The sequence below is a fragment of the Ambystoma mexicanum genome, chromosome 14, assembly GCF_040938575.1.
Source record: "Ambystoma mexicanum isolate Mex_15411 chromosome 14, UKY_AmexF1_1, whole genome shotgun sequence".
In the NCBI taxonomy this organism is placed as follows: Eukaryota; Metazoa; Chordata; class Amphibia; order Caudata; family Ambystomatidae; genus Ambystoma; species Ambystoma mexicanum.
In genome coordinates, this window is record NC_090940.1 from 598,619,623 (window position 1) to 598,635,799 (window position 16,177).

At 45.9% G+C, this 16,177-nt stretch overlaps 1 protein-coding gene across 9 annotated transcripts in view; it reads left to right on the top strand.

Annotated features, from left to right (window-relative positions):
• The window catches only part of UNC79 (unc-79 homolog, NALCN channel complex subunit), a 538,994-nt gene that overhangs the window by 103,472 nt on the left and 419,345 nt on the right, over positions 1 to 16,177 (top strand). For all 9 annotated transcript variants that reach the window (XM_069637971.1, XM_069637972.1, XM_069637973.1 and 6 more), the window contains 2 exons: positions 6,869 to 7,113; positions 8,641 to 8,812. In XM_069637971.1, the coding sequence (XP_069494072.1) occupies positions 6,869 to 7,113; positions 8,641 to 8,812 (417 nt within the window). The remainder of the gene's footprint in view (positions 1 to 6,868; positions 7,114 to 8,640; positions 8,813 to 16,177) is intronic.

The window sequence follows — 16,177 nt, forward strand, 5'->3', positions numbered from 1 at the left end:
GGAGCCCGGTTTGGCGGCAGCCATGGAGCTAGTAGCTCCATGGCTGCCGCCAAACTCGTAATGAGGCCCTATATGTCTTCTTCTGAATAAATACCACTGAACTCACTCAAATAAGTGTGCAGATATTCATCCTTAGTGCGAGGTATCTGGGACCCTACTTTTACTCTTTACCAAAGGAGGTGAGGGCACCACCTCCCACTCCCCGTGACCTTGCAACTATATAACCAACCACCTTATTTTAGAGCGAAGCGCTGCAGTGTTCCAATACTAGGGCCCACCCCCACTCCCTTTTCCATATACTGTTATATTTAAAGCCTGAACAATGTCCACAGGGTAGGACATCCCTCAATGACCGGAGAGTGAAAACTCTTGTAGTCCAACAGTGAGTTTGGGTGTCAGTGAGTTTGGTGTAAGGTCTCACCCTCAGGCTCTGTTCCTCTATGTGTAGTGTAATAGCCAAGAAACAAATCTGTTAATTACTCAGATTAAGTCTAAAATAAGTTGGATCTGGAGAGTTGAACCAGTAAACAAAACAAATTGCTTCTTCTCTGCTACTTTTGCAACTGTACCAATGAGCCGCCTGCACAGGTATTGGTGGCATTGCCAGTTGTACATACGTACTCCTCTCCAATGTTCTCTGCATAAAGATTGGCTGCATTAGGAGTTTTGGCAGAGACCATGGCTCTTTGCTCTATCTGTAGGTTGACATGGTCCTTGATTCTCGAAGAAGTTTCTGCAAACCATTACACACATGACCTTGTTTCCACCCCTCGAGTTTGCCAAGGTATTCCTTCAGGTGGTCGTGTCTTATGTCCAAAGCCGATTGCTGGGGTATCCTTGAATATAGGGGGGTTAGAGTATCATGCTTTGAAAAGATGAGTGTCTGCATCAAAGGATCTGCCTTTCTCTTGGTTGATATCTTTGGTGCCCTTACTGTATGATGTCATGGTCAGCATACATTTTTTGAAAATAGTCTGCATATTTGAGCAAAAGTTCCAATATGATGTTAACCGCTGAAATTCTCACACGATCTGATGGTCCCCTTGAGTGGTGGTGTATGTTCAGGGTTGTGTATAAAGGAGCTGTGTGTGCTGCACCTTGTGTTCTCCTGATTGTATCTATACTTTCCTTATGTTTCTGTGCCTGCTCTTGGATCTCTGTTATGGGTGTTTTTATGGGGGTCAGTGGCTAACAGTGGGCAACCCTACTCATCATTCAGTTGCCTCCTGCATCCATACTACTGTCTTATTTGTTCATGGTGACTATTCCTCCCCTTCTGTCTGCTGGTTTTATTACAATGCTAGTGTTGTTATTTAGTTCTGTGATGGATTCCTGTTGTTCCCTACTTGGGTTTTGTAACAACGTCAACGTCCTCAAGAACCCTATTCTAGGTGACGCTCTTGCATAAGAGGCATCTATGTGGATCGGGTTCTTTGCCCTATATGGCGGACTTTAGAAGAGCAAACTCTGGCTGATAGGCTTTATACTGCGTCTCTTATCATTTGCCTTGGGAGAATAGCTCAGGGGCAGCGTGCTCGCCTTGGAAGCAAGACGACATGGAGAAACACAGGTTTGATCCCCTGGTCTGTGCTTAGAAACCTCTGGGTATTAAGTGCGTTATAAATAACCTATCACATCATATCATGATCTTTAGAACAGGTGGTACAGTCGCCTGTACAGTACTGATGACGCAAAGCCCGACTCGGCGGATCAGCTGGCCAGGCCGTTAGGGGGGATTCGACTCAACAGTACCAGCCTCCAGTTTTATTGAGGTCCTCTCCAGTGGTGTTCTATCCACCGGCCTTCAAGCACAACAGGAATGACAGGCTCCTCAATAGCTATGTAATGTAAAGGACTTACGTCACACTGGCATCCGCCACCGTTGGTTGACACGCAGTGCATAGTGCATGAAGTCTGCCCATGTGTATTTAGGACAGGGCCAGCAGGGGCAGGTGAATGAATCCCTGTTGAATGACAAGGGGGCACCTACTGACACTTTAGGCCCCATTATGAGTGAGCGGGTCGGTCACAATGCCGGTACGACCGGCTCCGGTATTGTTACTGGACTGGCTCACTCTGAGTGTGCCGGTAGGGGCAGTGAACTACTGACAGACCCGACTTGCCAGGAGTACAGGCCCTACCGGCAGGAAAATCAATGAAGCACCGGCACCGTTAACAACACCAGTGCCGGTGCTTCAGTGGTTCCCATCCCATGGAGTCCTATGATACTCAATGGAAAGGGACCTTACCACTGTTGCCGGTGCCCATAATATCCTGGTAACACCAGGCTATCGGGTGCGGGTGAAGGTAAGAGGAGTTTGCTGTTAACCTGCTTGTAGCACCAGCGTGTTACTGGCAAATTCCTAATGAGGGCCAGGGTCATCACAAGTTGGGAGGATCCTGCTGATAAATCCACCAAGATAGTGCCCAATGAAAATAGCGTTAACGCAACTTGGTCCGGCACTATTAGCGCCGGATACCGAGTTGCGTCAAGGTTGTAAATCCCCATTTTATTCAGAGTCCATAGTACTCTATGGGGCATTTTAGGAGCATTTACTGCAGTAAATGTGCCGAAAATGGGTAAAAAGTCTGCAGATTTACTTCTCCGAACTTTCCGCCCGAATTCTGGATTGGGCAGAGATGTAATGCGGCGGTCATAGTGTTACCGCTGCATTTTTACCACTGCGTCCAAGCCGTAATGATTCCCAAATGGGACTATGGGTAAATTCCAGTTTTTGGAGTCCATAGTATGCCTGGGGATTTTCGATAGAGTTACCACGTGCGGTAATACTGTGCAGTCAATTATCCAGGTTTTGGGGGTAAAGTGGAGGATTTACCTCAAGCAAAATACTGGGGCCCTGGGCGCACTTAACCTCCAAACCTTCAGTACAGCGGTTCAGTAACGAAATTACCGCCACTGTGCCAGCATTTGTTACTGCTTGCTTTACTCACAATGAGTATCACTCTGAACTGCCACTTAAACTGAGGTTAGGACTTTCATTCCTCTAATCCCTAGCTGCATGGCCGTTGCTAAAAATTGCTGTCGTACCCATGTTACTCCTTTCCTATTAGCCATCAAGCAACATAATACCGCAGGCCTGCACTGCCTAAGCCCTATTGCACGTACACTGTGTAGCAATCCCTTGTGTCTAGCTTCCCTACACATAGGACAAAGCAAAGGAAGTGCAGCAATGATTTAAAAGGCTGTGGGCACCAGGGACGATAGCAGATGCCCAAACCCTGGTCCTACTGATTCCGGATGAAGAAAACTAGACCTTGCTCTGGGGATCTGAAACTGTTGACTAAGCCTAACACGCAGTGGTCGACATGAGCGGGAACACTCCGGAGCAGTGTGTCACTATTTTTTACTGTTAACAGTTCCAGTACTTTTGGCAACAATGTTCATCATTCCCAGAACTGTTCTTTGTGAAGTTAAAGCACACTTCTCCACTTTACCACCGGATGTCACTTACAGCTAAACTGAAATCTGTTTCAACTCAATTGGCTGTCAAGCAGCATGGCTGCAACCCTTGCAAAATGTGTTGCACGCCGCTCCCCGCCCGGGTCACAGCTCCACTACTTTATTTAGTACACTTCTACCACTGCTAACACGCCATAAAAGGTATGGCTGCATTCTGCGACAACCACCCAGGATAGTATGGGCCCAGTTCTTACTGTACAACGGTTTCACACTCTCTCTATGTCTCGGGAGGATAGCTCAGGGGCAACATGCTCGCCTTGGAAGCAAGACGACACGGAGCAACACAGTTTCGATCCCCGGGTCCGCGCTTAGAAACCTCTGGGAGTTGAGCAGGTTGTAAATAACCTATCATATCATATTTGTCTCACTCACTCGTACCAACAGGTTCTTGGCAAAGTATAGCTTCTGGGTAGAGGAAACAACCCTCACAGTTGGTAGTGCACAGATTTTCCGCAGTCACGAGATTCTATACGATTGTACGCTGGCCTCACACGTGCAGTGTGCAGTCCTACAAAGGATTAGGCCATCATAATCATCTCATCGCTGGAGTCTCCATCTTGTCTTCACCATTTCAAAATGGCTTCAAAAGTGCTTTATACACTCCCACCCAGGCCTAAATGCAAGATATCCACATTTAATGTAAGACTCTGGCAGATAGGGGTCACACCCCTCCCCTGGCTCCTGCCCAGAGGACAACCAGGGTCGAGGATGTGCTCCGGCAAAGAGTGAATACACAGGGTTACCTATTATTCTGATTTCAGACTCATCATCCAAGGGCGCTGACCCATTTCTAAACAATGTTCTGCATTTTATCAACAAAAATGGATTTGGAGCAGCTGCCAGTGTTTCTTCAACCATTTAAGTATACATGTGTTTGAGTATTATCTCTCTCTCTCCCTCTCTCTCTCTCTCTCTCTCTCTCTCTCCTTCTCTCTCTATATATATATATATATTTGTGAAAGTTGGTATGTTCGGGTTAGCTCCAGCCCCATAACAGTCGGTGGGCTGATATTTTGGCCCACGGTCGGTTTACCAATCTGGAGTGTACTGGCGATAGTGACATTTGACCAACCCCACCCATTCGCCCTGCGTAGGGCAGAGACAAGCCCTGTGCTATCAGTATAGGCGATTTTGGGAGATTGATAATTTTGTGATTTTTGGAAGTTATGACACCATAAAACATACACAAGACTATAGCAGACCCCAACGTGCATGTCAACTACAGACCTGGGAAATGCCGGGTGGTACCGCTAGTCCCGGGGCATCATTTACATGTCGCACGTGCGACCCCTAAGGTCTCCCTTGCTACCCCTAAAAAAAAAGTATATATATTTTAACATTTTGTTTTAATTGAGGTTCCTGGGCTGTGGACAGTACCATGTGGCGCTTTGTTTCTGGAGTGCCTGGTTTTCTGATAGCTATAGTAGGTAAGATAGCTCCATGGGTTGAGCGCTTGCTGCTGTAATGCTTGTGTGATTTGAAGGTGTCAGGTTCGACTCCCGACAAGGCCAACTCAGCCTTTCATCCTGCTGAGGTTGATTAATGAGTACCAACACAGGTTGGGTGATATTGTATGTATATTTGTTCTATATGAAGCGCTTAAGCCTAAGTGTTATAACACATAATTATCGTTTAGCCTTCGACGTCCGCTTGCATTCACAGTAATATGCTAATATGGGCCTATACACACTGATATTAACAATACATATGGGGATCCATTCTTGGATGAAATGTATCACTCTACAGTGATATTGTAACCATATTTTTCGTAGTGTACTTAGAAACAATGCTACGTGAGGCCACATCCTGTTTTGTGAAGGCCTGAAAGGTCGTGTTCCATCGCTTCCCGTGATGTCATTTTGGGGTGGGGTCAAATGACATCACTTCCTGTGTTGTCATCAGAGGGCAAGGGTCGTGTGATGTCACTTCCGCTACTGCTGGCATTTTGGTGAAATGACGTCCCTGCGCTAGTTTTGTTATAATACAAACCTCACTGAGTTGTTCTTTTACTAAGCAGGTCTTGGCTTTGGAAGTCCCGCTCTCTTTTTCATCTTTGCCTTCTGTGATGCATATTTTTAGAATATCACAGTTGTATCCTCTTTTTAGAAACCTCTGAAGATTATTGCAGGTATGGATGCAGAGGAGCACATGAATTGTCCTTTAATTTGTTTGTATAACTTCAGAAATATACCATGAGAAACATATCTCATAGAAGTTTAAATGTATTAGTTTCACTGTGCGTTTGGATTTAAATATAATTACATTGTTTAAGAACTTTTGTGTCAGTGCGTTGGTGAAAAGCTTGAAAGTTTAACCTATAAATCATAGATGCCGTTACAGGTGCGACGCGTTACGCACACCGATTGCAGCCTAGATACAGGGAAATAATGATAAGTGCCGGAAGTACTGCTAAACCAGCTTAATACAATAATGAAATCCTAGACATGTTTCGGCCTGCTTGAGCTTCATCAGTGATGTGCAGCACACTGCGCATACACTCTCCTACATTTGGAGACATACCGTAAACAAAAGAATTGATGGGTAGAAGGACTTTAAGTACCCTTAGCAACTTCCCGGCGACTATATGTATGGTGACATTATATACAGGGACAATATTACCTGATACCCACGGGACTGTGCCACACTGATTTGTATAGGGTCTTCCCCTTTCTGAAATGGCAATGCAGGCGGAATATTGATGGTCTGGAAGGTTGTCCAGAGCAATTACCGTATTTTTGATACATCCAAGCCCTTCCAGACATCACTCTTCAGTGGAGAGTACCAGACCTTCACCTCCTCCTGATTTCTCTGCTATATGTTCACGCAGGAGAAGTGCACATACTAAGGAAATAGCCCTTCTGAAAATCCTTCTCGAGCCTGTCAGTGTTGTCTGATCTTTAGAAGTCGGTCAGTGCCTAGAAGCAATTGGGTTTGTGGTGTGCGCTATGTAAGTGTTTCGGCAAACTAAATTGCTGTACATAAGATAAAGGCTAACTTGCCATTTAGAGGGCTAGCAATGTACTCATATGTTGTCATTTTCAACCCTGGTCAGTGGTGGACGAGCCAATGTAAGTGAACAGAGAAACTGACATCCTCAGTCAATATTAGGAGTTGGCGGCCAATCGAAGTCTATCGAAAATATAATTTTATCATTTGTATAGACTGTCTAATTTTGTGACAAACATCTAAGATATGCATTACATTACCATTTCATTATTTTCCCAGTCTCTTCTTAACTTGGCACAAATAAAGGTTAATTTGAGATATATTTTAAAAAATAAATATAGGTTTCTCTATTAGTAAGAACACGCTTACACAGTTAGATAACAGGAAAATAACGCACACTGGACATTTTCTTAGTTTCTGAGTGTTTCTGCTTGCTTGCAGAACTGTAGCTCCCATGTAAGGAGGGCAGTGGTAACATGCTTCTCATCTGAATGCTGTGATCGCCATGGGAACCGGCCGGTACGGTACTGCAAAAGATGCCACTCCTACCACCATAGCAGTGAGGTTGGGGCAGCGGCTGCGGCAGCGCCAGCAGAGACGCACCTCTACCAGACATCGCCTCCTCCCATCAACACGCGTGAGTGTGGTGCGGAGGAGCTTGTGTGTGCAGTGGAGGCTGTCATCAGGTAATGTGGACAAAAAGTATGACCTTGCATTTTTCATTCGTTCATGCCAAGAGGGGGCGAGAGGTGCAATGGTGAAATCCAGTTTTGAAATCAAGATGGTTTTGTGATAGGGCAATGCTTTTTTGATATGTGTAGGTCACATTAATGTGGATTGCTTCTGTTTTGGAGAATGCGTTCTTGTCAGTGGTGGCATTGATAAATTGAGTGACACTTTTTTAAAATCATACATTGCAGTAAAGATGTTAGCTGCCCCAGACATTCTGACTGTTAATCTTACTATGGCAATGGACACCATTTTTGCTGTTTGGGAAATTCACAAATTTCCTTTTATTCTTCATTGCTTCTGTTTCAACCTTTCCTACTATCATTTTAATTTTGAGATACCACCAAAGGCAATGAACTGCTGCACCATCCCTTAGTCTCTACTCCCTCTTTCTTCATCCCCCACTCCACCCAGAGGTTTTATCTGCCATAGTGTGCAGTGGGCAAATGCCCGTGGACTGCCTCACTTACTCATTGGCACCTGTACTTCCTGCATAAGTCTTGCATGTGAAATGTAAATCAGGTCTCCCAGATGTGGTACTTGTGCTCCTTTTTTAACTGGCCTCGCCTTAGTCTAGAGTTTTTCTTGGGCCGACTGCAATGCTTTTTATTTTTAACATACATTTCTATAGTAACTAAACTGTGCAAATGGTGACTACCATGATGTGCAGCAAAACTCTCCACGATTGACCATGACCTGATTGTAAGGCACATCCATTGTTTCAGCAATTCAAAAAATAAATAAATAACATCCCATTTTCATATACAGCTTTATGCCTGCTTCATCTTGGTCCTACGTCCTCTACAACACAGATTGCATTGCCCAAGTCAGTGCTATGCAATATATATACCTATGAAGGGTGTATGGCTAAGTGCACCCTTTTGAGATCCAAGGCTATACATGCAGGTTTTTGCATTTTAAGTAGCTTTGGGTTTTACCCTAAGTTACTAGGGGAATCCAGACGTGGAACCCTTGCTCACAGTTCTTAGAAAGGCACAGCTCCACCTCACTGATGAGGCCCGACTAGGCCGAAACACGTGTCTGGGGTTGCTGTTGGTACTCTTGTTCAGACGAGAATTGCCTGGCATTTCGGTGCTGGTCTGCCCTTGGGCAGGACAAAGCTTGATATGTAGTGGACATTTCTCTTCTGTGAAAGGATGGTGAGCTAAAGACTCTGGTTGAGACTCACAGCCGGGATATAGGCAGGTAGTAGAGAAACTCCCAGAACTCCCCCTTACTTATGCCCTCATCACTCGGGCAAGGGCTTAATCATGCCGAGAGTGCAGTCTGCCTTTCATAGATTGAATTTTGAGAAAGTAAGTACTATTGATAGGATAGTAATGAATGTTGTGTAGAGAGCTTTGTGTTGCGCACCTCTGCTGGCCCGCGCTATACAGCACCCGCGCCATGTCACTCTATTGAATTCCTAATCTGCTTGCCCTCTTTTCCCCACCCCCTGTCACGCATGCGCATCGGCCTGGCAGTTTGCTGAAAGAAGCCGAGTTCCACGCCGAGCAGAGAGAGTACGAGCTGAACCGCAGGCGGCAAATGGGTCTGTCTTCATCGCATCACTCCCTCGACAACACAGACTTCGACAACAAAGACGACGACAAACACGACCAGCGCCTCCTCAGCCAGTTTGGCATCTGGTTCCTGGTGAGAGATTACTTGTTGCAAGACATGTCTTTATGTAAAATGTCCCACAAAGAGAAGGATGACTACCCTGAGAAATGGCCCGGGCTATTGGAGGTAAGGATGTGGGCAGCCATGATTGAATGTCTTTGCCCTACCTGGACCATCCTTTCTGCTGCTTCTTCCTTTAGCAATTCTCCTGAATGCCCCATAACCCTTAAGAGTACATTGCTATACACTCCCACCAAGGTGCCTGGAACCTCTTGCTCAAGTCTAGGAGTGCGCTGGATAGTGGGCGAGATTCCAATATTGTCCCAGCACCAATTGCACTACTGGACTCTTGGCTTAGGGTGCACAAAAGGATGTCAACTAGGACCAGCTGTGAAGAATAAGTTGGCTGCACATCCAAGCCCATACCAGTTGCTTCAGGAATGGAATATTTGAATATCACCTTTGAATTCTATGTTTGTGGACGATTATTCGGTTCCATGTGTTAATATCCCTGCAAAAAAGTTCGCCATACAAGAATATTGCCATATTTTAGTGGCAATATTAAGCCTGGAACCTGCAGGTGACACCCCACAACCCCCTTACATTTTTTAATGGAGGAGGGGACAACCCTGAAACCCCCTGTCCCATTAACCCCATACATTATCCCCACTAACAATATCGCCTATGGCCTTACCCCACAACCATATATATGGCAACATTATTGGTGGGGATAATATTACCTGATAGCGATTATTCACCTATTTCATATTGTGCAAGACGTCTCACATTGTGGATGACCTGTATTCTCCTTACCCCAAACCCTCTACACCCGTCTTTCATGACATGTGTGCGTCCACCTCCCATGGACCACCCTCTAATAAAAGAAATTGACCTACCACTCGATGGGCCACCTTCATATAAGCATCGACTTCAACAGTGCAACCCTACCACCAGGTTCCATTGCTGTAGTCCAGACACGCCTGCAACCTTTGGCTCACTAGATGATTTGGACTACAACTCCCATCAGCCCTAGCCAGCATTGTCAATGGTGAGGAAGTTGCCGTCCAAAATACCTGGAGAGCAGCAGGTTGCAGACCTCTGACTTGTTGAGGACTCTACCGAGACCTGGGACGGCAGGCAGAGGCAGGCACACCTTCACCGCTTTGTCCTTTGGAGGACTCAATGGTGCTAGGAAGAGGAGAACTCACTGTAATCATTATGGCCATGCGCAGAGTGGCGTTGACCTAAACCTTTTTAATGACCTACAGAATACCCTTGTTTCATGCCCAATGTGTCAAGCAATTACCATTAAATAGGTGGCATGAACACAGTACATTCTGCAACAAGTAAGATTAAGGCAATCTGAATATGTATGCTTTTAATCACTGCTGATCTAAAATGAGGCCACAGAGATTGCGCCTTCTTGATATTTCTGCAGATGAGAGAAGGTTGGCCGGGTCATAAAGGCAGTGTTTGCGGCTGGAAATGTAGGTACTCACTGCCACTTGGAAGAGTTAGCTGAATGGGGCACCAGGGTAGCAAGCTGTAAGGAAGAGTTGCTCCCTTACCTTAATGCCAACTACCGACAGAATGATTTAAGGCTCTTTGAGATCACAGGCTGGTTAGTTATTTTTGGCCAAAGTCCTGTCTGTGACAAGGCATTAGAAAGTCCACCTTCGATTAACAGGGTTACGACCCTTAGGTTTAGCCTGAGCTACCCAAAGGTTTGGTAGCAATAGCTGAGCAGTCACACTTAGTCTAGGAGGCAGGATGGCTGTAGCAAGGTACAGAGAAATCAGAGCATACACTTAGTTCAAGGAAACTCTTACACACTAGGAGTTATATACAACATAGGTATTTATTTATGCACATTAAGGGTTGTAGCATTCAAGTATGGTAAGTACTATCACACAATAATATAATAGAAGAACAGTTGCAATATTCACAGAGCTACATACTTCAGAATAACAATAATTGAAACAAATCACATAATCAACACTCCTGCAAATTTATAGAAACTTTGATAACTTTTTTATAACTGGAGCTCAGCCTACTTTAGAAAGTCCAACCCTATCTTAGGTGAGTCTCACAAAGTCTGAGGGGATACTGGGGCACCGGTGACCGAGGGCTGAGGAAGATAAGGCAAGAAAGCAGAGTTCACAGATCAAAGGAGCGGAGTCCAGCTGAAAACTCTTCAAGTTTGCAGGTTGGTAACAGTCAGACTTGTATTGGTAAGGAAATTAACTGCTTCCCTAGTTGGATTACCCCAACGATAAGTGCGCCAAGACAAGGTAGAGCACACTGGGTTGTCAACAGCAATGTAACTCAAGATAGGTCCTGGAGGGGTGCAAGGATTAATTGAATACAGCCCCCAGGAGCATAAGAACAATGCAGCAAGCCCCTGATAAGTACCTAGGAGTGGGAAAGTACTGTATCAATGAATAACACGATGACACAGGACGGTCCCAAGGTGAGCCGACAGCAGATCCCAGTTCGGGGTTCTTGGCCTTGGCGGATGAAGAAGGAACTTTGGAGGGATAAGATGGTTGCACTCTTGCAGTGGGATGGCAAGCAGAGGATCTTCACAGTACTGGGTCATTGGAGCCCTTGACAGGCTTCGGGACTGTGACGGTTGTCGTCCGGCAAACTTCTCTCCATTCCCGGTCTTCGAATCAGCTGAGGGGATGTCTAGGAGTGGGAAAGAGTCACGGCAGGCCCAGAAGGATGCCCACAAGGTTTCAGCCAAAACCGCGCTTCACAATGCGATGCATCGCAAAATGGCAAAGGTACCAGTGTTTTGGGAGATTGCAAGGCGCGGGAGGTCGCAGATCTTCGAAGCATGGCGCAAAATGCAGGTGGACTTGAGACTGGTTAGGCCCACCAGTCCAGGGGAGGAAGTCGTCTTCAGGAGAACTTCCCAGTCGCTCAGAATTCAGGGTCGGGTCGGCAGCGGTCACTCAACGGCTCTGGCGGTCGCTTGGAAGTTGCTGCGGACGTCTTTCTACAAATTCCTCTTTGGATCTTCAGTCCAGTGATTGACTCTCAGTTTTTGCTCCAGAACCCTTGCCTTTTATGCAGGAAACTGCCTGAGCTCACCAATCACCCAACATTAATTCAAACTTGGGAGGTGACTGTCCAATGGGGACAGCCAGCCTCCCAGAACAAAATGGCTCCAGGCAAGCATGCTGCAGGACAAAGACCAGGGGAGTTAGCCTCACAGAACAAAATGGCTCCAGGCAAGCATGCTGCAGGACAAAGACCAGGGGAGTTCTCGGTTACTTTCCCCATTTCCTGTCCTTTCAGGCACTCAGAGATCCTTGGTGGGCTTTCCAAGCGAAGGCCGCCAAAGACAAAAGACCAAGCAAGACCTTCCCCACCTAGGCAGGCATACTGCAGAACAAAGACCAGGGGCGTTCTCGGTCACCTTCCCCACTTCCTGTCCTTTCAGGCACTCAGAGAGCCTTGGTGGGCTTTCCAAGCGAAGGCCGCCAAAGACAAAAGACCAATTAAGACCTTCCCCACCTAGGTAGGTAGAAGAAGGCTCAAGGAAGAACAAGGCATCAAGAACAGGGCTTAAAAAAAGTACAACCACCATTTTAGGCAAATGGTGATCCTTGTGTCCCTTGACACAGCTACGAAGGCAGCATGCGACAAACGTCCACAAAAGGTTGTGCAAAAAGGTTCACTGCCACCAACCTGTCAGATGAACTTGCAACAGTAACTAAAAGTTACTGGAAAAGCGGGAAAAGGGAGACATGGTTCCCCTCAGCACTCCACTTAAGGTTGGCTGTGCTGATCTAGCAAAATAAAATACAGGTGGGGCAAAAGGGTGTCCCCTTGTGCTGGTAACAACTGTTATCACAAGTGAAATAAAAAAGGGAAGCTCAAAGAGATCTCAGCAACACTGCACAGAAAGTGCCGTGTGCTGCAATAATAAAATGTAGATGCCAGAAAAACTGGAGGAAAGCATAACTCCATTACAAAGTATAAAAAAGTGATCAAACAGGGTTCCTATGGTTAGAGTAAAAGAATGAGTGAGTGTGGAAAAAGGTTCGCACTCACTCAGGAGAATCAGTCCAAAAATCCAATAGTGTCTCGGGAGGATAGCTCAGGGCAATGTGCTTGCCTTGGAAGCAAGAAGACTCGGAGCACCACAGCTTCAATCCCCGGGTCCACGCTTAGAAACCTCTTGGTATTAAGCGCGTAATAAATAACCTATCATATCATATCAATAGCCCATTGAAAAGGTTGGGGGCTCACACAGTGCAGAGAATTTCACTCAAAAAGGGAAATATACCCAACGGGAGTGTCCAGGCGGAGAGCTGTATGTGCAGCCACATTTGCGAGGAGGCAGCAAACCATACTGTGTTATGGCATACCTGGAAAAAGTGCATGGGCTATTGAGGCTAATGCCCATGGTCACGCCTAGCAAGTTAAAGAACCACTCAAACATTTAGGATGAAAGCCAGAGCATACCTGGAGGATAGCTCAGGGGCAACACGTTTGTCTTGGAAGCAAGACAACGCAGCGCAACATGGGTTCAAATCCTGGTCTTGCACATAGAAACCAATCGTGCCTTATAACAGAACAATTATTATGTCATGACCACAGCCCCTGGTCCTGACATTTCGGGTCCTCAGGACCACATCACAGTACTCATGCGGGGCCCCAAGGGCCCAATCATGCTTCCAAAGACTCCCGTGGAATCAGGCCTGGTGCTTTTGGCGCCAGGCTCATGTTATTAATGGAGAAGCCATAATCCCCAATGGCACTAGCACAACATGGATGCCTCCACATGGTTCAGTTCCAGAACTGAACCTTGCGGTCTAGCTTTTTGGGTGTGGTCAGGCCTGAAGATACCTGGGATGCTTACAGACTATAAAAGCCATGCCCGAGCTGCAGAACACGCTTTGCGTTGCTCTGCACTCGCAGCGTGACATTCACCGGGGTCTGATCCCTGCATTTCGGGCCTGTACCTGTGGAGAGAAGAAGCAGAACAGCATTATTCATCCTTACCTGCGAGAATCCAGCATCTGTTGTTCACTCCAGTGTCCTGCACCTCCAGCATCACGGCAGACGCTCCCTCTGGAATCGACCTGAAGGGAAGAAAGGAAACGAAAGACAATATTAGTAAACATTTAATTTTCATTTAAGCCATCATTCGCAAAAACGCTTACCTGAACAGAAGTCGCTGTGGGCTTATTCGCATCTTGGCTTTCCATCAATCTGACGCAGACTTACTCGACAGTGGAGCCGGACATTTTCCTCTCATCGCTCCGCATCCTTTCGCCAGCCATCATCTGCAACATCACGGCGACCTGTGAAGGAGAAGAACAGGTTAGCACATCATAAAAGCGCATATAGCGCCGCGCTTTGCGCAGTCACCTACCATCTCAGGCGCAGCCCCAGCCTGCTCGGCGCCTCCGCCATTCTTCCGCACCTACGGAGATACAAGACATTAACAGGGGCAATAACAATCAAGGACCAATAAATCAAGCAAAAGACTTACCTGAAGAACTGAGTCGCAGCAGGACTGGACTCACGGGCCCGCACCAGTGAAGCAACTCGGCTGCTAAGCGCCCCAACCACGACGCACCCCTGCACAGAGTTGCAGGACGGAGAGCACACCATCTCCGAATCCAAGATCAGATCCTTGGCAGAGTGGGAACCCAGGGAAGAAGGATCCGGGTCAAAGGCAGTCCAACCAGATTGGGTGGCGTCCCTGTGGATACCAGGTGAGCGTTACATATTATTATTGTTTTTTTCCAATGAGGGCCAATCTGTTTAAAAGGGTGTATAATTTGCAATATAATTAATCATCAGTCAAAGCATGACTATAATACAAATATTCAAAATCGAAATTGACTTCCAGTTAAAATAGGCCAATGCAGGTTCCAATCTCTCTGTTTTTATGGGAATCTATGATTGTTATGCCTTAACTAATTTTATTCAAAAATTCTAATTCATCAAAATCTGTTGCAAAAATTAAACAGTGTATACTCTTTATTATATTTTTCTCTCAGAGTATTAAAAATTAATGATCAAACTCCAGATTTGCCAAACTGATGTTGATCCGATTCTAAACATGTAGTGATAGTGACATCTACTGGGCAAGAGCAGTATTGCCACGCATGATCTTTTCATTGACTTTTACCACACGCAAAATCTGGTCACGGAGCCCTGGCAGGGTCCCAGATCGAGAGCAATTTTTGGACCCTGCCAGAACTGAGCCTCCAAGAGCCCCTGCCCACTTAAAGAACTGGGCGTAGCTGGTATTTTTTCTTCATTTTAAGCGTTTAGAATATATTGTAACTCCTGTACACATACCTCTATTTCCTCAGCAGGCCGACCAATGTCTCCAGTGCAGGTACCCAATCCCTCTTTAGTGTTTATAACCGCTAATAACGGAAAGGGCTTACATGCTGGTCATTGAGGCACCCGTATTTCTGCCCAACACCAAAACAGAATTTCCAAAGAGGGATGCAGAGCCACAACATTGATATGTTAGAGAGCCATGAGCACATCAGGAGACCGGTAGGCCACTAGTTCGAATCTTGGCTGGGCCGATTTCAGCTTCCATCTTTGATTAGGTGAAAAAAAAATGTGAAATACTGGATAATCATAACACCTGTTATTTGAGAGCCTAAAGACCATGTTGTTTATGTTGTAGACTTTATAGTCACCCCAGTGTCCCCCATCCGTTTGCAGAAAGACGGATCAAGCAATTGTAAAAAGGGCAGCCAGATGGTAGGGCCTTTTTTTGTGAATATTGTTTAAACCCTTGACGATATGTCTGTAGGAAAGAAACAAATTAACATGCAACAATAAAAATGAGACCAGAGCGGCCTTTTTAAAAGGCAGTTTTAAATAAAAGAACAATTGAAACTTTATGGAAGTTCTTCCAGGTTCCACCAGGTTGCACATTTTTTAATACTATTCTTCTTCCAGTTGTAAAATTCACAGTCAACCCAATGCTTAAAATGTAATCGCCAGATTTGTAATCATAGGGTCACCTGCATGAGACAGCCCCGTGTAATGACTCGCAGTGGTGGACTGAGCTGAAATTGGGAGAAGCCTCCAGCGTGTCTGGAATTCTTCTGATTTCCATGAGTATTAAGTCTACTTTGTCTGATGTCACATCCATTACATGAGAATACCAGGCACTTACAATCTTACACTGTCTCTTAGCTCGTTGGTGTGGGGACAACCACAGCTCACTTGCCACGTGGCTGGCCTTAGTTTCTTTATTATTGTGTCTCAGCACACTAGCCACGCGGCTGGCCTTACTTTCTTTAGTATTGTGTCTCAGCACACTAGCCACGCGGCTGGCCTTAGTTTCTTTATTATTGTGTCTCAGCACACTAGCCACGCGGTTGGCCTTAGTGTCTTTATTATTGT